This window comes from Neolamprologus multifasciatus, chromosome 20 (assembly GCF_963576455.1).
Source record: "Neolamprologus multifasciatus chromosome 20, fNeoMul1.2, whole genome shotgun sequence".
NCBI lineage: Eukaryota > Metazoa > Chordata > Actinopteri > Cichliformes > Cichlidae > Neolamprologus > Neolamprologus multifasciatus.
The window spans coordinates 25423590-25443974 of NC_140458.1; the positions used below are offsets into that span (position 1 = coordinate 25423590).

General features: G+C 41.4%; 1 protein-coding gene across 2 annotated transcripts; it reads left to right on the forward strand.

Annotated features, from left to right (window-relative positions):
* Positions 1–125: 125 nt before the first annotated feature.
* LOC146495016 (TELO2-interacting protein 1 homolog) lies at positions 126–14840 on the forward strand. 2 transcript variants are annotated; one of them, XM_085147322.1, is made up of 14 exons: positions 126–283; positions 810–1567; positions 1906–2243; positions 2341–2605; positions 4478–4655; positions 4847–5139; positions 7144–7542; positions 7690–7849; positions 8257–8424; positions 8589–8737; positions 9057–9197; positions 9717–9921; positions 12390–12477; positions 14028–14840. In XM_085147322.1, the coding sequence occupies exons 2-14, from the start codon at positions 842–844 to the stop codon at positions 14245–14247; spliced, it is 3330 nt and encodes a 1109-aa protein (XP_085003448.1). In that variant the 5' UTR covers positions 126–283; positions 810–841; the 3' UTR covers positions 14248–14840. The 2 variants fall into 2 exon arrangements, with proteins under 2 accessions (XP_085003448.1, XP_085003449.1); XM_085147323.1 differs by lacking the exon at positions 126–283 and having other exon boundaries at positions 290–1567.
* Positions 14841–20385: the final 5545 nt, after the last annotated feature.

The following is a 20385-nucleotide window of genomic DNA, read 5'->3' on the forward strand; positions in this document are numbered from 1 at the left end:
AAACGTCTTTCTCATAAAAAAAATTCTATAAATTCCCCGATGTTTTTATTACACATTTTATAGGGTTTCTATCATAGGAAGAAAATTCTGTTTTATTTTGAAGACAAAGACCCAAAGTCGGAAGCCTTAGTTTACGTCAAACATGTGCGTCGTTGGCGCACTCATGATGCTGGTTATCGGTACAGCTTCATCTGTCTGTAAAAATCTAATTTTTCATTGTAAAGGCAAGCATTTCCAGTCGCTTTCACGGAAGGGGGCTCCACTTAAACCTAACAATGTGAAGGTAGGCCGTGTTGATACTGACGCTGGTACCGCAGTGGTGCTTTAGAAGCTGGATGCTGTCCGCATGCTGTAGTTCAGCTACATGGTAGACTCGTCTTCTTCGACATGCTCTTGTTAAGTTTGTATTCCGTATCCTAAGATCTACATGAAGCAAACAAGTCTTCCAAAAGTGTTATAGTTGTACTAACGGATGCAAGGGACCAACGCTAGTGTTTGGCAACACAAAACATCATAACTATCAGTGATGCTGGTGCATGCAAATTCGGATGGATTCTTTTATTGACAGTAAGATGTAAAGCATTGTAATGCCATTTATATACAAAGTCTGTACCTGTGATCATACTGTAGAAGTAGGTTTTTATGTAATTAACCTGTAAATATAGGCCTTCAAAGTTACCAGCTAACCAAATCATATTCAATCACAAAGACAAAGTAACAAAATAAATCAATAAAATTATATCTTCTTGAGCAGCACAGACAGCTTCCCGGCTGCTTACAGCACTTACCCTCGTGTTCTGCATTTCTAGCCATTCTCCGTCACCTAAGCGCCCCTGCAGTGATGCCTCCAGCCATGTCTCAAATAAGCGATCCAAAGATTGCTTTTGCCTACTTGCGCCCAGCCTGTGTCCTGCTTACCCGAGAGCCCACAGTGGTTAATGTGGAGACACTCAAAGGCCAGTTAAAAGAAGTCAACGATGCCACGTTGCAGCAGCTTCAGGAGTACGTCCTATTCCCTCTTCGATTTGTCCTTAAAGTCCCCGGGGCTAAGAAGGAGCAGCTGGTCCAGTCTGTGACCGAGGCAGTAAGCTATGTTTTGGAGAACACTTGCATCCACAGCTGGGAAACCCTCCACGACCTCTTTTCCGAGCTTTGCCTGTGCCTGTCCTCTTCAGCTGATCCCGGGAAGCCTGCAGATACGTCAGAGGAGCTAAAATCAGCTGTTCTGAGGTGCCTGGATGCCCTGCTTCATGCTGCTTATGGTGATATAGTGTTCAAACTCTTTGAACCGATTATGCTGCCTGGGCTGGGTGCTGCCGTTTCACTGCTGCTGGCTTTGGGAGAGAAGGAGAAATCTCGAGATATACAGACAGCAGCCTTGAAGTGCCTCCAGGCTTTGACTCTGCAGTGTGACTGCACCCAGGAACACGTAGTCCCATCATCAGAGGAGCGATGCTCTGTAGGCAGCGCCATGGCATCATTTTTACCTGGAATCACCATGGCTACGGCCAGGATCATTACAGGAGATTTGAGGCAAGGCCATGCAGTCACAGTCCGGGCCATCAAGGTACCACATGTTTGTTAATCAGATTTACAACAACAGCACAATAATGGCTTAACACTTTATTAGACGATAGTCATCATATGTAATCGATGATCTCATGCAATTTCATAGTTCGCAAGTGAACATTTACCTTGTTAACTGACTTGAACATTTAATAAACCGTATATTAAAAAAATTATTATGTGATTGTTTGATTTGTTGAATGATTCAGTTGATCTAAACCTTTCATTTACAGAGCATAAAGAGGGCTTGTATAGTTTTTCCAGAACTAAAGGAAAATTTGACAATATCATAGTACAAATGCACTGCAGTGATCTGATTATGTGATCACCTGTTGTCAGGTTTGGTCCAGGACTGTGGAGCTTGTCATGGAGGATGTCCAGCTCCAGTCCACTGAGTCCTATAAGACTCCCTCTGCAGACCTGGGGAGGATCGGACAGCTCATAGTCCTTCGGACACCGGAGTGGGTGAAGAACACGGCAGGGAAGCTGTCTGTCCTGCTCAAGAAGATAATCTCATGCACTTCAGCGCACCAGCACTGGAGGGTTAGAGTGGCAATGGTGGAGTTGGCCGATCACCTGCTGGCCAAATGCAGTCGCTCACTGACTGATTGTGTAGGATCACTACTAGAAGCACTGGTGGGGGCAATCAATGATGTGGAACCTAGAGTCAGAGAGAGGTTTGATTTGATTGATATTTTTTATAAAGAAAAGGAAGAAATGAATCATAATTAATGGATACAAGATGTTTACTAATGCTGCTATTTTCTCCTCTAGGTGTGAAGTTGCTCTCAGGGAGGTATCCCAGAGGAATCAGAGGTGCAGCGGCAGCAGTGGCACTCAGACCTTCACTGACATCTTATCTGAGAATCTCCACTCTTTGGCCACCTCCCTACCCAGACTGATGAGGACCTCTGATGACCAGAAGAAGCTCTTTGTTCTCAATGTGTTTTTGGGCTACTTAAAAATCTTAGGACCGCTTGTCTCTGTGGTGCTCAACTCGGCTGCACATCTGGAGAGGATTTCCAAAGCCTTAATGCAGGTAATGTAACAATAAGGTTACACTGCTTTTGATGTTATTATGCAACAACAGCCATGGATTTAAATAAAAAGTACACTTTTATCATATATATATATATATATATATATATATATATATATAGATAGATAGATAGATTTAGAGATCTGTACAGCAATTTGTGTCTTGTTGAGCATGCACCAACACACACACAAAAACAAAGAACACACATAAGCTTTTTTGCTCACTTTTGATGATGATGTGATAAGGTGTTATCTCATCTATACATAAAAGTACTTCAAACCCCACATGCACATGTAATGTGATCTGTGTGTGTCGGACAGCTCAGACATGTGTGTCTGACGATCTGTAAATGAGCATAGTAGACATAAAAAAGTAAAGTGAGAGAAATCGAGTTGCCACAAATATCTCTATATCTAAATAATCCACGCAATTTATATAGTCGAAAAAGAGTAGAAAGAAGTTTACACTTATTTGATCCCATCTCCCTTAATACTCTTTAATATTTAGACATTTCATTCGTCAAATTCTAACAAATGTGCTGTTGTAGCTACTCACAGTGAGTTTTTCTTTTACATTTTTCCCATCTACCAAAGAGCAATGATATCAGGGAGGTGTCTGCACAGCCCAGAGGACACTAAAAGGCAATTCCCATCTCAGCCAGTCTGTTCACCATGCTGCCATCTGTCAGTATACAGAAATATAAAACATTAAGCAGTTTCCTTCTTTCCTCATTTTCTCTACTTCCTCAGGCTGTCAGTTTACTGAATGATCCTCAACACTTTACCACAAAGAACAACTATTTTTTTCCCTAGTTTTAAGTGATATAAAGTTTTGTTATACAACCATTTATTTAATAACAATAATAATAAGGATTATTCTTGACTCTTTAATACAATTTCAATTCAATATAAGAACGAAGACATGTACAAATATAGTATAATTTAGATGTGTACAGTAACTATGTGAATGAGTGTGCAAATAAGGTCCAATTTGTAGTGGATTTGTGGAAGTTTTTGTTGTTTTTGAGTCTTTTGGTGAGTTTGTGTATGTCAGTTCTTTGGTTGTATTGAGTTGAGGGCTCTGACTGCTTGCAGTGTCTGGTGGTTACGGTTTTGCAGCGCAACCGTCTGCCAGATGGAATCAGGGAGAATAGAGCATATGAGGGGTGGAAAGTGTCCTTCACCATGCTGTTCGCACGTCGGATGATGTGTGTGTCGTAGAGTTGGGAGATGGGTGGGAGAGGGCCTCCAATGATCGTCTCTGCTGTCCTCACTATCCGCTGCAGAGACGTCTTTTCAGCAAAAGTGCAGTTCCCATACCAGATAGCAATGTAGCAGCAGAGGACACTTTCAGTGTTTCCCTGGTAGAATGATGTGAGGATGGGAGGAGGGGACTGGCCTTCTTCAGTTTGGTGTTCAGGTTCCAAGAAAGGCCATCATATGTGCACTCCCAGGAACTTTACGCTGTTGACCATCTCAACAGCAGATCTGTTGATTTGCAGTGGGGTGTGGGTCGTTGAGCTCTTCCTGAAGTTAACAACCATCTCTTTAGTCTTCTGAAGGTTCAGTCCACCAGGTGTTGTACCCCCTCTCTGTATTCAGACTCATCGTTGTTGGTGACCTGGTTATTAATGCAAAAAATAATATTTTTAAATGTAGTCTCTTCAAGACTGCAGCCCAAAATATAGTATTTGACTTGTCAATGTTCACGTACAAAACCAAAATGATATATGTCTTATTTTGTGTAGAAATACAGGGCACCTTGGCATTAGTATTTTGTAGTCTGTAGTGCGGCTGCTTTAAGGTCCAATCTTGAATGTTTTTAGATTTCCTAACCCCGTTAAATTTCCTAAAGCTTCTGCATGCTTTACAGGTGCTGGAACTCGATGTGATGGATGTTCGCATTGTGGAGGAGAGGAGTTACGCTGCTGCCGTAGAGACGAGCACCGGCTCCCATGATTCCTACACCACTCACACACAGAGGAAGCATTTTCTCTACTTCACAGATGAGAAAATCTTCTCTGTGCTCATGGAGATCTGTCGCACATTAGGTATAATTGCTCTTTGACTTGGACTCAGTTAGCCACTCCTATTTTTTATCATCATTGTGCCTTTTCCATTGTGATTTCAAATGAATTTAAAGCAGTTATCCTCTAAAAACAACGACAGCTGGTATAAATACTCGTGGGTTGTAGCTGGCTCATTTCTTTAGCTCTCACAGATAACGTTTATTTGTCTTTAGGTTATTATGGTAATATCTACCTGCTGACCGATCATCTGCTGGACTTGTACTGCCAGTCTTCAGTGTACAGAAAGCAGGCTGCCATGGTGTTAAATGAGACAGTTAGAGGTGCAGCAGGTATCGCTGTGGCAGACCAGAGTCAGGGTTTGGAGACCAAAGTTCGTGAAAGCCCTGCCACCCAGGAAGATATTAAAGCAGCAGCTGTTTCTATCATTGAGGAATACACCAGCCTGAACAACTGGCATTTGATTACAGTCAGCGAGGAGACGGATAGAGACCGACAGGATCAGCAGGTGAGGATATTTCAGTCCTGGGGCATCATTCATCAAGCATTTCCACACATAGTATATCATTTATTAACTTCATCTTGCCTCTAAGTGGAGTTCCTGACAAGTAGTATACTGACTCATCTCCTGTAGAGATGATTACAAAGAAATGTGCAAAATGCACATCCAGTTGTACAAACAGCAGAGCTGTTTGTACATAGATTCTACAAAATAAATCTAAGCAGTAAAACCTGGTTTAGACTAATTTAACTGAAGACTGAAAACATAAACAACACCCCTCATATCTTATATGAGGGGGTGTAAACATAGGCAAGGAATAGAGGGCACATTTTTGGGTGTTGCAAGGGCTTTATTGTACAGAGTGAGGAGCGATCAGCGGATATATATTTGGCCAGTTCTGGTTCCAGCAGCCTGTTACCATGTTTTGCTGTTCTACATGCACAAAAACACTTTACAACTCCAAAGACACAAAGAAGTGAAATAATGTCTTTGTGATGGTCTGGCTTCACACGTCTGGGAGTGTCAGGGACTCTTCGTTTACTTCTGCACAAACTTTTTTTTAAATCACGTGGGCTCTGGGCTTTACCAGCTCACGTATCCACGCCTCTTTTCACACTGATTTCTCAGCAGACTGAGCAGAAGTCAAAGCTGCTGCGAGATTTGAAGTAGCTAATCTGAAGTATCAAGGCTGGATTTTTGGAGCACGAGAAAATATCTGCAAGCCTCCACCGAACAGAGGCCATACACCTCTGGCAGCTTTCTGTTAGTTAGTAGATAAACTTGCAGTTTCACTCTGTCAGCATACATGTTTGTCAGGAGGAATTTTTGACCCCTATAGAGGCGCTTTCTGTTTCTGCACTCAAGTCAAACTGGGTCATAAATGGAGTGCAGCATGAACCTAGCTTTCTTACTAAAACACATGGTAAGATGTTGAATGCTTTTTCATCCTTATAAAAAATCTTTTACACAAAGAAACAGAATGACTCTGTTTGAGACAAACAAGCTGCCTGCATAGACGGGCTCAGTAAAAGATGTCGATAGTTCGATTGGAGAGATCATGCATGCTACTTCCTCTATAGCTGAGAATTCACAGGACATTTATAAACAACAGTGATTCCCAAAGTGTGGGCTGGGGCCCCCTGGTGGGCTACAAAGGTACTGCAGCTGGGCTGTAATAATTCTATTAGAGCTCAAAGCTATATACTTAACTTATATTTATTTATTATCTATTAATTGATGTATTTATATAAAATGTGAATCAAAACTGGTACTAGGAAATTATTAGTTTATGATTTTACTCATTACTCTGACTTAAATAGAAAAAGAGAACACATTAGACTGGTTTTGTTCTCTTTACTCTGGCTTCCATTACGTTTTAGAATTGATTTCATTTCACTGACTTTTAACGCTGTGAGTCGTGACGCTCCTGCCTACATGTCTGATCTTTTTGAACCCCCTGCTCCCTCTTGCAGACTGAGATCATCTAATCAAAGGCTGTTGGTGGTCCCACAAACACGTTTTAAGCCTGGAGGAGAGTGCTGCATAAATAAAGTCATTGTAATGATAATAATTATCATTATTATTATTAAGTTTACTGCTCTTTTATTCAAGATTGTCTCTTAGTGGCAGGTGGGCCACACATTGATTTTAACACTTTACATATGAGTGCGTAGGATGAGCATTTTATAACAGCCTGTGTGGTTTTTGCTTATGTAAGGAAATACATCAGTTTCCCTTGTATTTTGATTTGAGTGAAGATCCTAAATTGGCCCCACTCTTGACTTTGAGCAAGGCTAATCTGTGCTATCCCCACATGAGCACAGTCAGATATAATACAGGCTTTTACTCGGGAGCAGGAAGGCTAAAGGCTGTTTAACGTCTAATCTAACTGTGTCAGACATTTGTGTTCTCACGTGCATGGATAATATCTAGAAAACCTCAGGTCTGCAGTACATGTGTAAAAGTGGTTAGAAAGCAGTGCATTAACATGTGTTTTGTCTCCTTGCGTAGCTGCTCAGTCCATCCAGACTCCTCTCCATATCCAACAGTGATGCCGGCAACTCAAATACAAGCTCTCTCCAAGTGGTTCCTTCATCATCAACATCTGCATCCACGATCCACCAGCTCAACAGCAACATCTGGCAGCTGTGCATCCAACTCGAGGGCATCGCCTGCTGTGCTCAGGCGCTGGGCCGCGATTTCCGTCCCTTGTTGATGACCTCGCTGTATCCTGTGCTGGAGAAAGCTGGTGAGGAGACGCTGCTGGTCAGCCAGGCGGCACTGAGCTCCATGTGGGACATCAGTAAGGCCTGTGGATACGCTTCCCTCAAGGAACTGATCAATGAGAACTCTGACTACCTGCTTAATGACATTTCACTCAACCTTCAGAGGCTCAGCCAGCATCCACAGGTAGTTATGACGTGTTTTTGTTTTTAGCCCAAAATGGACACAGAAATGACTGCTGGAGGGTTTACCCGATTTCCTCCTTTGTCTGTTTAAGCCTGTGATGCCCTGAGCTTGTACTGTATTTCATTATAATCCTGTCTTGTTGGCCAGGCTCCACGGGTGTTGACAGTTATGTTAACTCACTCTGACTGCAGCCTGCTGCCGCTGGTAGGGGACATCGTTCAGGATGTGCTGACGGCTCTGGATCTCAGCTACGAGCGCACAGCTGCTCTTTTCTGCTCCGCACTGCACGCACTCATGAAGGCACTGGGTAAGATTTCAACAGTGATGTCAGCTTGAGTCTCACGTATGCTGGGAGTCAAAGAGGACAAGGAAGAAAATGTAACTCATGTTTTCTGCAGAGCCTTTCAAAGTTTCTATCAATGAGTACACTTCAGGATAAATAACTTTGCTTGTTATCAAATTATCAGAATCTTTGAAAACATTTAATACATCATGATGGTTTAAATGCTGAGTCGTTTTCTGCTACATAGTCATAATAATATTTATACAGCGGCACTATAGGTTACAAGCCCTCACAGTAAAAATATGTAAATTAAATGTCACTAATGGCTCTTTCCAAAAAACATCAGTGTTTGTGTCACACTGATTTGATCAGCTGACTTATTTTATTGTAACCAAACCTATGCTCATATTGTTGTCTTGTTTTTCCTTTAGCGAGGTGGTTTCCTTCCACTTGTAGCAGGACCAGTAAGTCTGCCAGCTACAGGCAAAGCTCCAGTGACCGGGAAGACCTCAGCATTCGCCAATTCCTGCTGAATTATTGTAAACAGAAAGAACTGGCAGAGGGCATTGGAATAGAGGATGATGACACCGAAGACCGAGGTAATAGGTCTGTCTAAGGGCCAGTGGAATATAAGCTATAGGTTGTAGTGGTGATTATTTTAGATTCAGAGTGTAGAGGAGATGGATCATTGTAATTAAGAGTCATAGAAATCTGAACCTCACTGCTAAACTGGCGGTCTAACTGTACATGTGCTCCATTGCAGAGGTCCTTCCCCTTGAGTGTGAGGATGTTGAAGATACTGGTAGTCCTGATGTGAAAGCAGAGCTTCCCTCCCACCTCAGCATCGCTAAGGATGTTATGGAGCGCTGCATTCATCTGCTGTCTGATCCCAGCCTCAGGCTCCGACTCAAGGTACTGTATCAGTAGTTTTATGTAGAGTCAACTGTTGGACTAATAACAAAAATAATCATTCTTGTGAAGGTAGGACCACCAGCGTTGGTACAGTTCATCCTGTCAGAACTGTGTGGAGGACTGTTCACTGGTGTAATGCTCATCAAGGAAAAACATTCAGTCTGGTCCAGGAGTGAAACAGAAATAAGTCTGTGCTGAAGTTGTGCCTGCTCAGGAGTTTGGGCTCTCAATGAAGACCTCAGTAATTAGTTTCAGCTCACATATAATCAGGATCAAAACAGAGATAATTGTTAGGTGTGTTGTGCGTCTTTGTCTTTAGGTACTGGACGTGCTGGAGTTGTGCGTTCAGGTGCTGAGTGAGAGGGAAAATGAACTGCTGCCTATGGCTCATCGCTGCTGGCCAGCACTCCTGCAGAGACTCACAACTGATGACCCTTTAGCAGTCCTCAGAGCCTTCAGGGTAAGTAAAACAAACCTCTCTTTTCATTATGTGAATGAAAATTTGAGTCGTCTTTAGTTTTTTAAACTCTTAATAGTGAAAGAATGAAAGATGCTGCCCAACAACAGGCTTATTTCATTCAGAAATAGTTCTATTATTTACTTTTTTGGGTTGTAATGTGAAGACTCTTTAAACTAACATTTCTTCTATCAGCACAGAAAAATCACCGTGTGGATGCCTTCTTAGAGGCTGCTTGTTGGTGTAAATCGGGGTACTCGTCAGCTCCTGTCATCAGCTGGACTATTTTTGAATTTGTTATTCATATTTTCATTGATGAACTGACAAATTCAAACACGTTAAGTCTGTAAACAGTCATTTATTCACTCAGAGCTGCTGCTGGGAAATTGTTTCATCAGCGGTTGGATATATACGAGTTTTGTAAATACTACAATTCATCCAGGAGTACACAACGGGAAGATTTTATTGAATTTTGACAGCTTGCTGCTTTTGTACATTACGTTTTTGTACATTTCATGCCAGGTGCTGTGCGTGCTGGGTGAAACATGTGGGGACTTTCTGAGGAGGAGGGTTTCTAAAGAGGTTCTGCCCAAGCTGAGCGCCTCTCTGGCACAGCAGGCTCCGATCAGCGCCAAGGCTGGGCCTGTCTACACACACACCCTGGCCTACAAACTGCAGCTGGCTGTATTGCAGGGGCTGGGCTCACTGTGCCAGAGACTGGATCTGGGTAAGATAATAGAGACACAGTGCTCACAAACAGCACAGTTTCACCAAGACACAACATAGTGCATCATCCTGTAGAACTGTACCTGGGATCTGGCAATGATCAAAGCAGCCACAACATGGGCAAATCAGAGCAAGACAACTATTCTTAGTATGATGCCTCACTTTATGGAGATTGGTGCAACATGAAGCCTATTTATGTAAAAATACATTGAAGATAGATGACCTCTTATCTTATCTTATCTTTATCTAACCTCTTTTCAGCTGTAATATTTAACTGAACACAATGAGAGCAAAGAGCTACCAGGATTTGTTTGGCCTACTGTTAAATGCCCCCTGTTCAATACTTTACTTTTTCTTTTTACTTTTTCTCTGTGCTGTTTTGATCCCATATTTATTTTGGGTAAATACATGTTATCTATCTTATTGAAGCCTATTTGATCACAGGGCTGTAACTTTCTTGTAGGAAACAACTTTATTATTTATAAATAAATGAGTTATAGTCAGCTTTCTTCCTGTGAGTGAGACAACAGCAATACAAGTTTGTGTCTGTACTTTAGTACAGAAGATGTCTCTATACTAAGGTGAACAAATTAGGTTGTTAGCCTAATTTGACATTAAAGCTGCGTGTGGGGAGATGAGTCCTCAGAAAAAGCCAAAGAATTTATTGAAGCTCCTTCACCACCAGGTGGCAGTCTGGTCAATCAACCATTGGTGTCCCAGCATAAATCAGGGCATCTCTGTTTTATTATACAAACCTTAAACAGTGAAACAGTTTGACATCCTAAACGCATGACAGTGATGTTATTACTAAAAATGCCTCTTCACTGTGGCAGCTCTGTCATTCAACATATTTTAAACATGACTTTGATGATACGGACCACAGCCAGCTGTGCCAGCAGGATGCTGCTCAGGTCCAAACTGCACACACAGCTCTTCTTATACCCAACTGAGAAACGTGATTGTTCAATCAGCGAATGCGAAGCCCTTTAATTGATAAGCTCAGAGAAGTTGTTGTTATTTTGTTTACTTTGTGCTCAACATACTTCCATTAGCATGTTGAAAATATTCAAGGCCTGCAGGCTTCTGCCATTACATTACCAATTATGCAATTATGAGCTGCTTGTGTAATTTTTGGTCACCTGCGCAGTGTGGAGGTGAACTGTGTGAGAGAGTGAACATCACGAATGTCACACCAGAGCTGTCTGCAGCCTTTCCAGAGACAGCGTTACATCTAACAGTGACAAGGACTGCAGTGTAAAGACAATTGTTTCATTTTCTAAGAAATCAGGTTGTTTGTGAAACTGTTCCTTTAAAATTGCTTGCGGCACTTTCTGTACTGCAAACTCTCTCATACAGTATAGTGTGCAGATAAACAGGCACGATACACGATGTGTGTTTGAGATGCTCTTTGTGATTATTTTGTGAAGTCGGTTTCAGTGTGGTCTGTGGCTTCAGTTCACAGTGGGTTTGATTTGATTTGATTTTTTTATTGATTAGCATTCAAATATCTCAATTAATACAGAACAAAGATCTACCACAAAGCAAGAAAGCATGAGACAAGGCTAATCAAAAGGTATTGGCTGAAGCATTTGCTTATTACGCCAACCCTTTTAACAAAATATATTTTTGCATACAGCTCCTGTACACAGGGCTCGAAGCAAAGAATAAAACAAAGCAAAGCAAAAACAAACAAACAAAAAACAAACAAACAGAAGATTAACCAGCAGTGGTGAGGGAGAGGTGGTATGTAGTGGCATTGGGCAATTTCAAGAATAAATGCTCACCTGGACAGGCAGAATTATTGTTGGTAAGCTTTAACGTTCTGACCTCTCAAAACTGCTGTGAAATCCTCCCTTAACCACCTCAGTAGTTTTACTGAACTCATTAGGAGTTAGCAGAGGTAAAGTCCAGGATTGGTCTACTTTTTATACTCTTTCATATTTTTTCCTAGTTCCTCTTCTTTCCCTCCTCCCTTCTTATCTTTATCCCATATTTTTGGAACAGGATCATATCTTTAAAGGTTTTGTTCTTTTCGATATAGAAGTGTCATTATGTACATGCACTGGACATAATCAGAAAAGAAGCACTCACAACAGTAACCATGTATGTAGTGAAGCCTGGAGCTGCACATGTAACGTGCCCCACTTTCCTCACATCCTGCTGCACCACTGCCTGCTGTTTCAGCCCATCCACCACCCCAGCATCAACCTGTGTGCTCCTGGAGTTTCATGAGTAACATATTTGCAGGGAGTGATCCACCCAAAGACCAGACACTGAGCTCAAACTGTATTCTGCTGCTGTGATTAATCCGTGAAATTAACTTGGCTTTGTTCCATTTTATTTTTTTTAATCTTTTTTATTTTCTTTTACAAGTTGATTTGTGTTGTAATTTCTGGATAAAAGATAAAAGTATTACAATTGTTATATGAATAAAATATAGTAAAAATGTCCTGTGTTTGGTTTTCTCAGCTGAAGCAGACCTAGATGTGGTTTGTGAAGCCTGTCTACCCTACCTGAGCTCCAGACAACCCATCAGACTGCAAGAAGCCTGTTTAAGGTAAGTCTTTATTAAGGACCGCTGTAGTCTTGGAAAGTAACTAAATCCTTCATTTAGTTACTAATGTGTTTGAGTGTTACACACAGACAGAATGCCATAAATGAAAACTGTACCATCCAGTTGACATTGTATTGCCATGTTGGTCATTAACAGCCACGTGACATGATTTATCAGTAAAATCTGAATTTAAATTGAATGCTCAACATCATATTTGGAGAGGTGCTGGGTGTTACACAACAAAATATGACTTCAGGAGTCATTCATTGTCTCTGAACACTGAATATGAAACAAAGCACTGTGGCTATAGCTTTTTTTTCCCTGAAGGAGAGGAACATGGGACCTGAGAATGGAATACCTCAGGAATAATCAGGTTCCTGCATGTTCTGGGTAAAGACACCAGTATTTGTGACTTTAAAATATATTACCTGTAATATAAGACTTTTAACCCTTTACTGCAAACTTTAGTAAATCAGTTTGTGGGCCTGATTTAAATATCACCCTCACTCATTTTGTCCCTTGAGAAAGGAACTTCCAGAAATACGCAGATGGAGTTCAGCAGTTGTGGCTAAAACCAACAGGAGCAGTTTTGGAAGCCCTGAGGATGGGTGTCTCCTCCACCAAGGAGCCACTAAGAAAATACATGAAAATTGTATAAATATGGTTACAGCTGTTGATTGGGATTTACAGGAGTACAGTACAGGAGCCGGCATTGCCACATAAAAGATTTCATTTTTGCTGCTTGATGCTATGATGATGATGCAGTGTACATAAAGTTAAAAGATTAAAGCTAATAAATCAAATTTCATTTCATTCAATTTTATATGTGTGCATGAGCTAACTTGTAAAGCCCTTTGGTTTAGCTAACTTCAGGTTGGCACACAACAGAGCTAACTTACAATAGCTAGCAATCCCAACTTGGCAAAAGTGTTCCTAGCCAGGTAAAGAGCATAAACAGTGAGGAATGACTGTGATGACAAGTTTATATGTGGCATATCATCACAGGTCAGTTGCCTTACAGGCGTGAATAGAAGTGTCTTCAGGACATGTAGGGCTGTGATCTCCCAATACTGTGTGTATGAATCTGAAAGGGAACTCAATTCACCTTTACACTGGCAGCTGATGCAAAAAGTGTGCACTGTGAGAGCTACAGTAATGTAAAGGACAGATGGAAGTTGTGAATAAAAAAAAAAGCAAATAAATAGCTCAGAATGCAGTATGCAAGCAGCCTTTAATAACTCACATCATTCTGAATTATTGATCTAAGTGTTTGGGTAGCAACATAGCAGCCACAAGTAAAACACATGGTTTAATATACTTAAGTATTTTCCTGCTTGGAGGTGATTTAAAAGACAAACCTGCAGAGAAAGGCAGTGTTGAGTTAATGAGCTTATAGTTAAACTGTTGGTCCGCATGTTAAAGCCAGCAAAACTCTTTCAGTCTGTCACTTTGGATTATAGGAAGGTGTTTTCCATACAATAGATATTACGTACAAAGCAACACACAGCTCAGAACTAATCCCGTTCCCATGTTTCTTTCCCTTTCCTGCACAGTGTGTTCCGACACTTAATCCAGGTGGATCCGGACACCTTCTGGTTTACTCTAAATGAGCTGCACTGCCCGTCCTCTTACATCCCACACCACCCCGACCTCCTGCCGGTGCAGCTGAACGGCATGGGCAGGCCGAGAGACGAGTTCTCGGACAACGTGTTCAAACTGCTCAAGGAGGAGTTTGGCTCCGTTACTGACACAGTTAACCAGCCAGTCAGCTAATGAGCTGCTGCTTGATGAAATTGACTCTTCTCACAAACGGACGACTTATTGAACCACGACTCCAACAGGTCAATTAGCTGAAAGAAATCTGTCAGCTGTGCCAAATAGCTGATCACCTAGCTCTGTGGAATTAAGAGCTACTCTGTAATTTACAAAATGTTACTTAGTCATCACCTTGATTCTGCTAGCCCACAATTAGTACTTACTGTACATTAACATTAGGTGAAAATGGAGCGCTACTGAGTTATGTTTGATTAAAAAGAGAAAACAAAAACTAAAGTATCTGATATTTTTGTCTCTTCCCTTATTTTCCCGAGGAGGGAATCTCAGCAGATGAATTCACACACATTTTTACATCATATGATTTGATTTGATATACCTTTATTAGTCCCACAAGGGGAAATTTCATAAGGCTGAGGACCTATTGCACGCAATGGCGGCGCCATCTTACCCTCCGACCATACATACATTACACAAAACATCACATGGGGAAGACAGGTTAGAGAGGTATAACAATGGAAAATGCACCACATGAGGAAAGATAAGGAGAAAAAAATAACTCCCCCCAGACTGAGCTCCAACAGGGAGATCAGTTTGAGACCAGAAAAAAATACCTTTGCACATAGCACTTGAAAAAACTCTTAATACACCAAAGAAACACATGACAAGCAACAGGGGTGGGTAAAGGGTGAGAGACAGCCGATTTAGACAGTACATCTGGGCCTGCAGCCTGTGCACTGGTCTCCTTGATCCACAGTCAGCATCGGAAGGGAATAAGCGTCGAAGGCGTTTGGAAAGGGGGGGGGGGGGGTGTGTGCGTGTCCAGAGTTCAGCTGAGACAGTGTCCTTCGCCCTGCTAGGCTAAGTAAACAGTCTTCCAGCCAACCCAGGTGGCCTTGCATGGAATGGGAAGGAACAGTCTAAACACAGTCGTTACCAGGGTGTTTTTGTTCGGCTCCAGCCTTGCGACTGCAGCTGGCGCCGAGAGGGTATCCGCATGAAGTGATGGTGCTTTTTACTTTAGTGCAAACAGCTCATATGAATTTCAAAGCAGTTCTACAGTCCAACACTGGTCTCTCAATCTCCCGTTGGAGAGCCGCGAGCTTCGCCATACTTGTGTTCTGTGATGTTGTCATTCTTGTGCTCAAGGAGCCGATTCTGAGAACTCACGACAGTGTGCCTCCTCGAGATGTCATCCAATTTGCGCTCAGAGATGTTATTCCGAGCTAGCCCTTCCGAGATGTAATCCAGTCTGCACTCAGAGATCTTATTCTGAGTATTCACAGCAGCCGTAGCCTTTCCAAGATCTTATCCGTGCTGCACTCAATGAGCCCATTTTGAGAAACTCACACCTCTTCCCATCGTTTCAATCCCAGCGGGCAGCCTTGTGGAGGTTTGAACAGCCGGTTCCGCTTCCTTAATTCTTCGATAAGTCAGAGCCAAGCCAGCTCCGATCAGCCAGAACCCTGTTACCATTGTTCCGAATAGGTAGATATCTTCAGCACTCAGGCTCACCCAAGCCCAAACTTCTCGTTGAGAAAGGGGTGTCAATTGCATTTAAGGACCAGTTGATCCAATCCATAATTCTTCTTTTAGGTTTTAGAGAACAGACTGTGAGAGTGTTCCAGGGAAAAGTAATACAAAAAACACGAGACTAGACAAGGACATAAGAGGCTAAGCAGGGAAGCTAAGGGAGAGGAGGAGAGGAGAAAAGTGCGACCGCCTTCGTCAAGAGCAAGAGCAGTGTGACCTTCTTGGCCAGGCTTGGGACCAGCAGTAAGAGTATACTAGCTTTGGAAGCCCTGAGGATGGGTGTCTCCTCCACCAAGGAGCCACTAAGAAAATACATGAAAATTGTATAAATAGGGTTACAGCTGTTGATTGGGATTTACAGGAGTACAGTACAGGAGCCGGCATTGCCACATAAAAGATTTCATTTTTGCTGCTTGATGCAATGATGATGATGCAGTGTACATAAAGTTAAAAGATTAAAGCTAATAAATCAAATTTCATTTCATTCAATTTTATATGTGTGCATGAGCTAACTTGTAAAGCCCTTTGGTCAGCTGTGTCGCCTTTAAACGTGCTATAGAAATGGCACTGGACAATGGAGAAAGGATAAACTGAACCCATTCATAACCATTCATGGCCAGCTTGATCCAAGCGGTCCTCGGTAGCCATGACAACGAAGACATCCCACAAATCCCGCTGGGCAAAACCAATGATGCACACCCTGCAACTAAATATATTATTACTCTCTCTCCTACAGTTTACATAATCTGACGAATTCTGCAAATTAGTCCATGACGTCATTTAGCCACTTTTAATGACTTTTCGGAAAGTACCGATTTTCCTTACTGAGAAGCTGGTAACACTGTTTGAAGCAGACACACATTGCCAGGGTTGTGGTTGGCACGGCTGACTGGGTAACACCTTATGACCAGCTAGTGACAATGGCACTAGCATTTACAAGGAACTTGCTTCTGACAAATATTGCAGTACCTCCGCCTCTTTAGGTTTAGTCCTATATACATTATACCCATCAATACTTATAACCCTACTTGTAATAGATTTATCATCTGAAACAATAACATCTACATCAGTCCAATGTGCCCATACACGAAGCATATCCATCTTGGAACGTAAGCTACCTACATTCAGTTGAAAAAAATCTAAGACCTGATCTAAATTTAAAATCAGCAGGTGTTAAACTCTGGAGTATCAGGACCAGGATTTGGTTTAACATTCCCAGAGATAAGAAGTAGCAGAAGAATGACACACTTCTGCTGCAGTGAAAATAACATTTTTTTTTAGTTTAGCATAAAATGCCAATGACATATATTTCACCTCTGTAATATTTTGGACATTTATAATTGAGCTATGTGTATATATTAGAGCTATTTGTTATATTTTGTAACTGTGTAATATATTGTTTTATTTAATTTTGTTCAGCCTTTTACTGCTTCTATTGTCTTGGAGCAACTGTAACCACAGCATTTCCTTAGGGGATTAATACACTCTTGTGATTCTATTGCACTTTCAGCTCCAGCATGCAGAGAATGTGTTAAACATTTTTCCTCTGCCACCTAATAAAAATATCCAAAAAGAACACAGAGGCTTCCACCTGACCCAAATGACCACAACTACCACATATGTTTAGTGTCAGTTCATCTGATTATTAATTTTTAGGATTCAGATGTGCTGTCTCTTCTATTTAATGTCAGACACTTGCAAAAAAGTTTGTATATTGGAAAACTAAAACACTGAAACGCTAAGTTCAAGAATCAACAGAGAATACAGTGCTTAACCATTTTAATTTGTTAAATTTGTAAGAACATTTTTTGAACATTTTTTCTGCTTCAAAATTACTTTAACAAAGTAAGAGTCAAAGCATGACATCTCTCATGATCAGGGCTGGACTGGGACAAAAAATCAGCCCGGGCACTTTGACTAGAGACCGGCCCACCAGGTATTATAGGAAAAACCATAAAACCTTTGAATGAAAACAAATGTCGTTGTGACAGTGATGTACACTGTCTTGTTGGTACATATGTATCAATCTAAAAAACTTAAACCTACACCATCCTCCCTATTCTGGTATTCTAAACAGTATTTAGCTGAAACCCAAAGACTGCTTGGTTGAGTTAACTTCCTGAACTATCTACAACATATGGTGGAAACCTGAAATTAAGACAGAGAAGACTAGAGGTGAGACATGACCATTACTGAATATTAAAAATAATAAATGACAGATTTAATGATATTTTCATAAACTTTTTATTTACCACATCAATAAACAGCATGGCAGGGCAAAATATTTTTTCTAACATGGCAACCTTTTGAAAGTGAAAGGAGACAGAAAGACAGGTGAGAAAGAATAAAACTTAACTGACTTTTTGATGGCATTTTACACAAAGTACTAGTACAGTATCTAGAAAATATGGGAAAATACTAGCATCATGTACAGTACTTTCTTCTGAAGAGATTATGTTGGGACCCTGAAAAAAACTTACTATGTACAATAATGGATTTCTATAAATTTGACATCAGATGAAAACTTTGGTTGTAAGATTCGGATAATTATTTGTTAAAAGCTAGAACTTTTAAATGAGAATAAGAAAGAAAAGTATTTCTTTGTGCCCCCCTTTCCTTGTTAATGCTCTACCTGGCCCCCTGGCAAAACTTTGCTAGACACGCCCCTGCACAGTTACCAGCTGTCAGCTACATAGAAAAGGATCCTGGTGTAAGTTGTCTCTCAGAAACAGTTCATAGCTTTCCTTCAACCCATTCATGTCACCTAAAAGGTAAACCTGTTTCTCCATCACCTGTTCAGCTCTGATGATTCAGTAAGGACATCTCCTGGTTTCATCACCATCATCACCAGATAACCAAACCGATATCATGACCAGCAGCTTTTATGGTCATGGCTCCAACAAACATCAGCTGATACTAGAAAGTAATATTAAATAAATTCTAACAACAACTGATCAAGTTTAAAGGCGCTTCTGCTGTTTAACGCCATCTCCGCTAGTTTCCTCTTTCTGGCACAAAGCGGGAGATAAACAAGCAAGAGAGACGGGACTTGCGGCAGAAACGCTGATCAGCTGATCATTGATCAGTTTCATGATTGAAGTAGCAGCAGGAGAGGGAGCGGGGAGAATGAGAGAAGAAGAGGCAGCTGACAGCTGACACAGAATAACTCCAGCTTTTTGTCTTTTTTTTTTTATTGTAGCTGAAGTATGGGACAAATCGTGTTTATTTTCAGCTCAATACTTAACGCATAATATTAACTCTGAATACCAGAGGATTCCGTTTTTTACAGGACGGTAGGCAACTCTACTAACTAACCATATGAATAAAAGTTCACCAGTAACATCATAGCACCCTCCCAACTGTATAGAAACTCTGTCATGCTAGCTAGTACACAGTAGGAGTTATTGTAACTGACTGTAAAAAGTTAGCACAACGAAAATAAACTACACCTAAACTTGGTTTATATCTGACCCAGATAGACTGCAGGTCATAACTTCTTACCTGAAGCTCATTTCACCTGACAGTTGGACCGGTGGCCGCCTTGGGTCTCTCCACCTCTGCCTCCCCTTTCCCCCATCCACCTGCTGGCCTCCACCACTTGCTAATTTTACTGAATCTGTGAAAGCTCCACCATAGCCACTACCAAACAATTGAGTTATTTTTACATGTCTGCCAGCATTTGTCCAATCCGCCACCTTTCACTGTTTACATGGTTATGGAAAAAAAGATAACAACAACAAAACATCGGCCCATTTAAAACGAAAAATTACCATTGGCCCACCATTTGCCCGGTATGCCCGATGGCCAGTCCAGCTATGCCCCACAGACAGACTGAGGCCCCGCCGCTATTTTTTGGTAAGTAAAATGTGTTTGTGTCCACTGTCCTTAGCTAGGTCCTGAAATCTAGGCAGCTAAGATGAGAAGTGGGCTCTTCGGGGAAACTTGTTTTGTAAAGTTGGTTTAGCTAATCCGTAGAGGCGAATGAATTGAGCGTGACTAAAGAAATGATGAGAAAAGCACTGGGTTGCTCTTTTGTTCAGTCATTGATGCTAGCTAAGAGGATGTAATAAAGGCAAGGTAACAGAGATCAAAAAGGAGTGGTTGTTGAGAAATAAGTGGAGAAAGAGGTGTGCAGGCAAAAAAAACAGGTGTGAGTGTGTAAAATTTGGTGAGTATTTGAGTGCAGAAATGTGTGGTCTCCAGCTAATGGAAAAGGCTGGTCGCGCGATGTGCACGTTGCGCTCTTTAAATATAAGAATTTTCCCCCTTCGGTATGTCTGACATGTGGCGGGCTAGCAGGTTAGTAACATACAGGCCTGGGTTCGAGCCCTCGGCTCATTTGGCTCTGTGTGTTCATCTGCTAGGGGGAGGTCCAGGCAGGTGATCTTGGAGTGAAAATTTCAAGGGATGAACCTTGTTCAGCCTGGGCTTCCCCTGACTTTTTGTTTTGTTTGTTTTTTCTTTTACCTGCCAGCAACAAACAGACCTCCTTGTTGTCATGGCTACCAAGGACCACTCTTCTTGTGTCAACAAGTCATTGCCTGACAAAACATTATTTCCTATGTTTCCCTGTGTTTTTTTTTTTTTTAATATCTCCAATATCTT